Source organism: Terrapene carolina, unplaced genomic scaffold (genome assembly GCF_002925995.2).
Source record: "Terrapene carolina triunguis isolate 2854851 unplaced genomic scaffold, T_m_triunguis-2.0 Scaffold10967, whole genome shotgun sequence".
NCBI classification, from domain to species: Eukaryota; Metazoa; Chordata; order Testudines; family Emydidae; genus Terrapene; species Terrapene triunguis.
The window spans coordinates 1-7,631 of NW_020675318.1; the positions used below are offsets into that span (position 1 = coordinate 1).

General features: G+C 65.6%; 1 protein-coding gene across 1 annotated transcript; it reads left to right on the forward strand.

The window, feature by feature from the left end:
- Positions 1–1,098: 1,098 nt before the first annotated feature.
- PARP10 (poly(ADP-ribose) polymerase family member 10) lies at positions 1,099–6,352 on the forward strand (the record flags this gene model as incomplete). The annotated part of the gene is made up of 6 exons (XM_026661578.2): positions 1,099–1,331; positions 2,147–2,380; positions 2,735–3,603; positions 4,080–4,292; positions 4,596–4,710; positions 5,315–6,352. Coding segments are annotated over 6 exons (2,702 nt in total), but the record flags the coding sequence as incomplete, so codon positions are not given.
- Between the last annotated feature and the right edge of the window lie 1,279 nt (positions 6,353–7,631).

The following is a 7,631-nucleotide window of genomic DNA, read 5'->3' on the forward strand; positions in this document are numbered from 1 at the left end:
GATAAGTTCATGGAGGATAGGTCCATCGATGACTATTTTGGTCAATTTCACTGTCATAGAATTTTCAAAATAGCAAATGTCATGATTTCAGCTATTTAAATCTGAAATGTCGCTGTGTTGTAACTGTAGGGGTCCCGACGCAAAAGGGGCTTGTGGAGGGGTCCCAAGGAGGTCGCGATATTGCCACCTTTGCTTCTGCGCTGCTGCTGACAGTGGAACTGCTTCAGAGTTAGGCAGTGGGAAAGCGGCAGCTGCTGGCCAGAAGCCCAGCTCTGAAGGCAGCGCCACTGCCAGCAGCAGCGTAGAAGTAAGGCCTGGTATGGTATTGCCACCCTTACTTCTGCGCTGCTGCCTTCAGAGCTGGGCCCTCGGCCAGCAGCCGCCGCTCTCTGAACTCCCACCTCTGAAGGCAGCAGCGCAGAAGTAAGGGTGACGTGGTATGGTGTTGCCAACCTTCTGCGCTGCTGCTGGCAGGGCGCTGCCTTCAGAACTGGGTGCCCAGCCAACAGCTGCCGCTCAGCTCTGAAGGCAGCAGCGCAGAAATAAGGGTAGCAATATCGCAACCCCCCTACAATAACTTTGTGACCCCCCCCCCATGATTCTCTTTTGGGTTGGGACTCCCAGTTTGATAAACGCTGGTTTCCCCCTTGAAATCTGTATAGTACAGGGTAAAGTACAAAAAAGACCTGATTTCACGGGGGAGACCTGATTTTACAGTCCGTGATGCATGTTTCACGGCTATGAATTTGGTAAGACCTTAGCTCTTAGCCAGGATGGGCAGGGCTGGTGTCCCCAGCCTCTGTCTGCCAGAAGCTGGGAGTGGGCGACGGGATGGATCACTTGATGATTTCTTGTTCTGTTCATTCCCTCTGGGGCACCTGGCACTGGCCACTGTCGGAAGACAGGATACTGGGCTAGATGGACCATTGGTCTGACCCGGTCTGACTGTTCTTACATTCAGGTTCTTAGGCTTTTAATGTTTTATTGGACCTGGTCAGGAGTTTTCAGTCAATGATTTTCCATTGGAAAATTCACTTTCCACAAAATTGTTTTCTGTTGGAAAATGGTTCCCAGCTCTGCTTCTCCCCCTCTCCTCAGAAGCCCGGGCTTCCTCGCTGTGGGGCGGCTGGCCACTGACCTGCCCGGAGCCAGGCAGCGCAGGGAGCCTCCGAAATATGTAGAAAACCCCAATGGAAATGTCCTTTTGACTTGTTCCGAAGCAAACGGGGTGCCCCTGCTCCCCGGAAAGCTCCGGCTTTGGGCCATTCTGACTCTTGTGGGAGTTCCCGAGGAAGGGGATTCGGGTTTCCAGCCGGCTCTGCGAACCGGGGGTGAGCAGGGCGGTGGCGCGACCTGCCCAAACCCGGCGAGCTCAGGAAGGATGGGCCAAGTCCATGGATAAGCGGGATCCCCACTTGGGACAGTTCATACTGGAGGGGAGGATCAGCGTCTGGCCCAGGGGTTTAAGCCCATTGCTGTCTGCAAGCCGCAGCCTGATCCCTAACGAGGGGGGCAGCTTGTCTCCCATCTGCACCTTCTTCTGCAGCCCCTGGGGCTGCCGCTTCAGAGCCAGGGGCCCAGGCGAGCTGGACCTTGGCTCTGACCCTCTCTGCCTGTTCCTCTGTTCACCCGCCCCAGGCAAATGGCTTAGAAACTAAACAGGTGACGGGAGCGACCCCTTCCCAGCGCTGTTGGCTCCTGCGTGTCTCACCTGAGCAGGCTGGGGAGAGGGCTAGTCTCTGCCGCTGTGCTCCCTCGGCTGCTCTGGGGAAGCCTGGGATGGGCACCCGCTGCTGGCTGGAGCCTGCCCTCTCCAGGTGCTGGGTGGCTTGGTCCCTCCTGGCTCGGGAGTGCCTGGTGCTCGCAGCTCCTGGGAAGCGGGCGGCAGAACTGAGAGCTTGCAGCACCTCTGCTCTGCTCGTGGCCAGGCTCAGCCGTCCTGACCAGGCGTTCCTGATCTCAGAAAGTAAGTGGGGTGACCTAGAGTCTGCAGCTGCCACCCCCCAGCAGATCCCCCTAGGAGCCCAGAGGGGGCTCTCTCCCCACACCGCCCTTGCCAAGTCTGTGATGTGGGGGTGTCTCTTTCCCTCTGCCCTTGGCCGGACTGGGCTGGCGGTGGCAGGCTCACTGCTCTTTGCCTTGGCAGAGCTCCTGGGCGTGGAGGAGCGTGTGCGCCGGCGGCCGCTGGACGGGGTGCCGTTGTCCGTGGAGTGGGTGCAGCAGACAGACAGTGTGCTGGTGCAGAGCCGGGGCGCCGGGCTGAGCAGGGACCTGCTGGAGCTCTACTTTGAGAACAAGCGGAGCGGTGGGGGCAGCGTGCAGGCCGTGAGGGTGCTGGCAGGGGGCAGGGCGGCCGTCATCTCCTTCCAGGACCGGGCAGGTGCGTGGGGCTGGGGCAGGGTGGGATCAGCGCTCGGCTGTCCGCTGGGGCTCCGGGGTTGGAGAGCTCCTGGAGGCTGGTCCAGGTGAGGCGTGGAGGGGGGGTCTGCTGTGAATGCAGGCGGGTGCCTCCAGCCTGGCACAGGCGCGCGGCCCAGCTCACACAGACCCTTCAGGGCTGCAGGCAGAGAGGCAGGAGCACACGGTCCGGAGCCCCCCTCCGGGGCAGGGAGCAGAGCCGGGTCTGGCTGAGGTTGCTGGAGCAGTGGGCACGGCACCCCTCCCTGCGTGGTCTGGGTGCGTCTGTCTTCCCGGGCAGCTCTCAAACCCATGTGCCTGTTTCGCTGCCCTGCAGCTGTGCAGCGGGTGCTGGAGAAGCCCCACAGGCTCCAGGAGAGCGACCTGGACCTCTCCCCATACTACGACTTCCTGGAGCCCCCTGACTGCCCCCCGGAGGAGGGAGCCGAGGCCCCCCCAGGGGAGGCGGTAGCAGTGGATGGCGGGCCCCAGGCGATCTGCGTGAGCCTTGAGGACACAGCGAAGCGGCAGCTGCTGGAGTGCAGCGGGGCCCTGCCGGAGCTACAGGCTGCTTTCCCGGAGCTGACGCTGCGGCTGGAGGAGAACGGGGCCTGGATCTCGGGCGGGGACGCAGCCCGGCGGCAGCAGCTGCAGGAGCAGCTCCTGGACACCCTGCAGGGGATGGCCCAGGAGCTCCTGCCGCTCCCGGCCCAGACCCTCAGCTTCCTGAAGCGCGGCGACGTGCGGGAGGAGGTGGAGCGGCTGCTGGCTAGCCAGGGCTTGCCGGCCTGCTACGCACCCAGCGGGAGCGCGCTGAGCGTGACGGCGCTGAGCCCTGTGGCCGCCCGCCAGGCCATCTCCTCGCTGAGCGCGGCCCTGAGCCCCTTTTGCCTGGCGGTGTCGGCGCAGCACCTGCACGCCCTGGGCTCGCCGCGCTGGGAGCAGCTCCAGGCCTCGCTGCGCTGCTGCACCGTGTGCCTGGCCCCCGGCGGCGAGCACCTGCAGGGCCTGACGCTGCACGGCCTGGAGCAGGAGAACAGGGAGAAGCTGCAGGGCTTCCTGCAGGACGCCGCCCTGGATGAGAGCCTGGTGTCCATGGAGCCGGGGATGCTGCGCTACCTGCAGCTCTACTACCAGGAGCTCCTGGCCGGCATCGCCGAGGTCACGCTCCTGCCGCTGGAGGGCACCGACGTCACCGGCTTCAGGGTGAGCAGCCGGTGCCGGCCTGCAGGGCTGGGCATGGGGGGTGGGGCGGGATGGCCTTGGGCCCCCACGGCCGTTTCTGGGCAGCCTGCGGGCTCCTGCCCCACTGCCCCGTGGGGCTCGTTTAGGGCAATGCAGCCTGCGGGGACTACAAGTCCCAGCAGCCAGTGCAGGCAGGTCACATGGTTCACGGCAGCACTGCATTCTGGGAGCTGTAGTCTGCACCATGCTGGATTGAGGGGGTGGAGATTGTAGTCAGCTTCATTAACTGTGACCCCTGGCATATTCCCCCCCCAACACCCCACGGGGGGAGCTGGCGTTGTACGTGTTGTGTGTCGCCCCCCCCCCCCAACCCCCCGTGTCGTTCCTCCTCCCCCCATGTCCCGCGGGGGTGGAGGGTGGGAGGCTGGCGCTGCACCTGTCCCAGCCCCCCCGGGTGCAGAGTCTGCCAGTGCCTCACGCCGTCTCTTGTCTTGCAGCTGAGTGGGGAGGCGGGCGCGTGCCGGGCAGCGGCAGAGTTCCTGCAGAGCCTGCTGGGCACCATCAGCTGCCAGCCGGTGACCCTGCGGCACCCCGGCGTCGCTCGCTTCCTGCTGGAAGAGCGAGGCCAGAGCATTCTCCGGGAGCTGGAGAGCCGCTTTCAGTGTGTGATTGGGCTGGAGCAGGTCCACTGGAGCCCCCCGTACGCACAGGTACGGCCGCGGCTCGGGGGACGTGAGCACAGCTGCTCCTCCACCCTGTCTGCCAGGCTCAGTGCTGGCCCATTGGGATGGGGCAGGCAGCCACTGGCAGGTGGGTGAGCTGGACACTGGGTCTGGAGGGGGTGTGCAGCTGTGGGGTGACACAGGTCTCTAGGGGAGCCTGCAGGCAGGCTTGGGGGGCAGTCAGATGAGGGCGGGTAGAGAGCCAAGGGGGGGCTGGCCCGGGCAGAGGCTGTTGGGTGCCGGCAGGGAGCCGGGTCCTTGGCTGACGTCTGTCCTGCCCGCCTGTCTCAGCAGGACCTGGAGCTGCCCGAGGAGCCCATTCCTCTGAGCTGCCGCCGAGACTCGCTGCCCACACGGCTGGAGCCGCCCGACGGCGACACCACTGACTGGTGCACCACCAACATAGGTAGGGCTGCTCCTGCGCAACTCGGACCCCCAGCGGGCTCTGTCCTGTGCCTGGGGGAGTGGACAGGGGCTAGAACCCAGGGAGGGGGCAGGCGGCCGGCCCTCCCTCCCCCTGCTGGAGCCCTGGGTAAAGGTCCAGAACTTCCTGGCTCTGTGGGGCTGGGCTGGGGGGTGGGGTAGCACTGTTCAGGGGCCCGATCCTGCAGCTCCAGCCCCCCTTAGGGGAACGCTCAAGGCCAGGGTGGCTGCACCATTCCCCTGCACTTGCCGCATGAGCTTGGCACTGCCGTGGCGGCTGGCAGCTTGTTGGCGCTTCTCCGGGCCAGGCAGCCTGTGCCCCGGCCCACCCCGCAATACGGAACCCGGCTCTGGTCCCACTGCCAGGGCCGGGGGCAGCCTGGCCGTGCCCTGGGGTACCGGCCGCTGCAGGAGTCGCCGCCACTCGGACTCCCCCACCTGTCCGCCCTGGTAAATCTTCCACCTGCTCACTGTGCAGAATGGGCCCCAGGGCAGTGGCTAGGCCCTGTCTCTGTCCTCCCCTCCCCCAGCCCCAGGGCTGCCCCGAGAGTCGGGCCCGGCCTGTCTAACCTGCTGTTGCCCTGCAGAGGAGATCAAAGGCCTGCTGGCCTCCCTGCAGCCCGGAGACGTGGCGGGGGCTGCCCAGCTGGCTGGCCCTGCTGCCGGGGAGGCCCCGGACTCGGCAGCGACCAGCCCTGAGGAGGAGGAGGATCTGTACACTGTGGGAGAGCCTGGCACTGCCGCGGGGCAGGAGGAGGCGGAGGCGGTGCCTGCAGGGCATGACGGGGAGCGGAGGGGCCTGGCAGACGGCGACGAGGAGGAGGAGGAGCTGCCCTGCGCCACCAAGTGCTCCAAGGCCCCCTTCCAGTCGCAGTGCAGCATGGAGGAGGAGGCGCAGCTGCTGCTGGCCATCCAGCAGTCCATGGACAGCCAGCGCTGGGAGGAGGAGGAGCTGCAGCGCGCCACGGAGCTGTCCCTGCGCGCCTACGAGCAGGAGCAGCACCAGGCCCCGGCAGAGCCCGCGGCTGACCGCAGCCTGCAGGCCGCCCTGGCGGAGTCTCTGGAGGAGGCGCTGTGCGTGGCCGGCTCCGCCCAGCTCACCATCTACTCGGCCTACGAGCAGGACGTCAGCGCGCTGCCGGGGCAGCTGGAGCAGGCGTTGCGGGCGCAGCAGTGCCAGGAGAAGGTGGCGAGCGAGGCTCTGCGGGCCCTGCCCTCGCGCTGCCGCGGGTACCTGGCCCAGCTGCAGCGCCAGCACACCGTGCGCATCTCCCTGCAGGACGCCACAGCCACCGTGCACGGCTTTGCCGACTACACGGCCCACGCCGCCCGCGACCTCACCCGGCTCCTCACCCGCCTGCTGCAGGCCCAGCTCCCGCTCGGGGAGCCAGCCGCGCGCTGGGTGCGCTGGGAGCCCCCCGGCACCGCCACCCCCTACTCCTCGGAGGCCAGCGCCCTGCTGGAGCAGGCCTGGCGCCGGCAGCAGAAGCGGCTGGATGTGCTCTTTGACGGCAGGCCCTTCACCATAGACTTTGAGCGCATGGAGGAGTACGACATCGGTGGCGCCTGCACCCTGGCCATCTCGCGCACCGAGCCCCTGGCCCCGGAGAACGGCCGCCCTGCAGGTGCGTGCTCCCAGCCTCCGGCCCTGGGGGGGCCCACCTTGGGTAGTTCTCCGGCTGTCGTGCAGGCAGCCAGACCGGCCAGGGCTTGGCAGCTGGTGGGTCCCGATGGGATGGGGTGGGGTCAGGGTTCCAGGCAGGCTGTCCAGTCTGAGCTCCTGTGTCGCCCCTGCCCCCCGCGTGCTAGCCCCGCACCCGGAATGAGAGCAGAGACTCCCAGCCCACAGGAGACCCGGCTGGCGTGTGCCACGGGCAGCGAACACCGAGAGCAGGGGAAGGACAAGGTGAGAGACCCCCAGGTAATCCTGGCAAGGGACCACACGCTGCAGGGGAAGGCGAAACCCCCCAGGCCCCTGCCAGTCTGAGCCCACTCAAGCCGTCAGTCAGCCCCTGGGCACGTGAGCTAGAACCAGCCAGCCAAGAGCCTGCAGCCTGCTCGGAGCCCCTCAGAGCCCTGGCCCATCCCGTCCAATGTCCCAGCTCCAGCCGGGGCCACCCTGATGCTTCGGAGGACGGAGCTGATAAAACCCAGACTATCCTGGGGGAGGGAACCTGTCCTGACCCCTGCAGGTGACCCCCTGAGGAACATGAGACAAACTGGAGTGAGCCCCTCCCCCACCAGCACAACCACCCCTTCGTTACATTCTCCAGCTCTCCAGAGACTCTCAGCTGTTTGCCCCACAGCTCTCGCTGGGAGGCTGCTCCAGAATCTCCCCCCTCGAATGCTCAGAAACCTTCTAATTTCTGGCCGGATTTGTTCCTGGCCTGTTTCTCCCCATTTGCTCTTGTGCCAACGTTGTCCTTTAGCTTCACCAGCTCTTTGCCCTGCTTAACTTTTCCCTGCTATATTTGCACAGAGCAATGCCTGGCCAGACAAGCCAACGTCTGCTCCCGTCAGACCGGCCCTCCATGCCCCCACTAATCCACATGACTCCTCTCTGCCCCTGGTCCCACTGGAGTGCACCGTTCCCGAGCATGGGGTCCAGAACTGTGCAGTGCCCCCGGCCTCGCTCAATGGCAGCAGCGCTGTCGCTCTGTCTCTCGGCCTGCTACATCCCTGGCCTGCACGTCCCTGTTTCACAGCCCATCCTGCTGGTGGCTCGTAGGCATCCTGTGCTCAGCCCCCAGCCCAGGTCTCTGCTCCGTCACGGCCAGCTGACGAGCCCCCAGCCTGGAGCAGAAATTCTTATCATTGGACCCTGCACTTCGTACTGTTGAATTTCATCCCATTCCTGTCGCTCCGGATCTTCCTGGAAACTCTTCCCATCTCCGCCTAACCCCC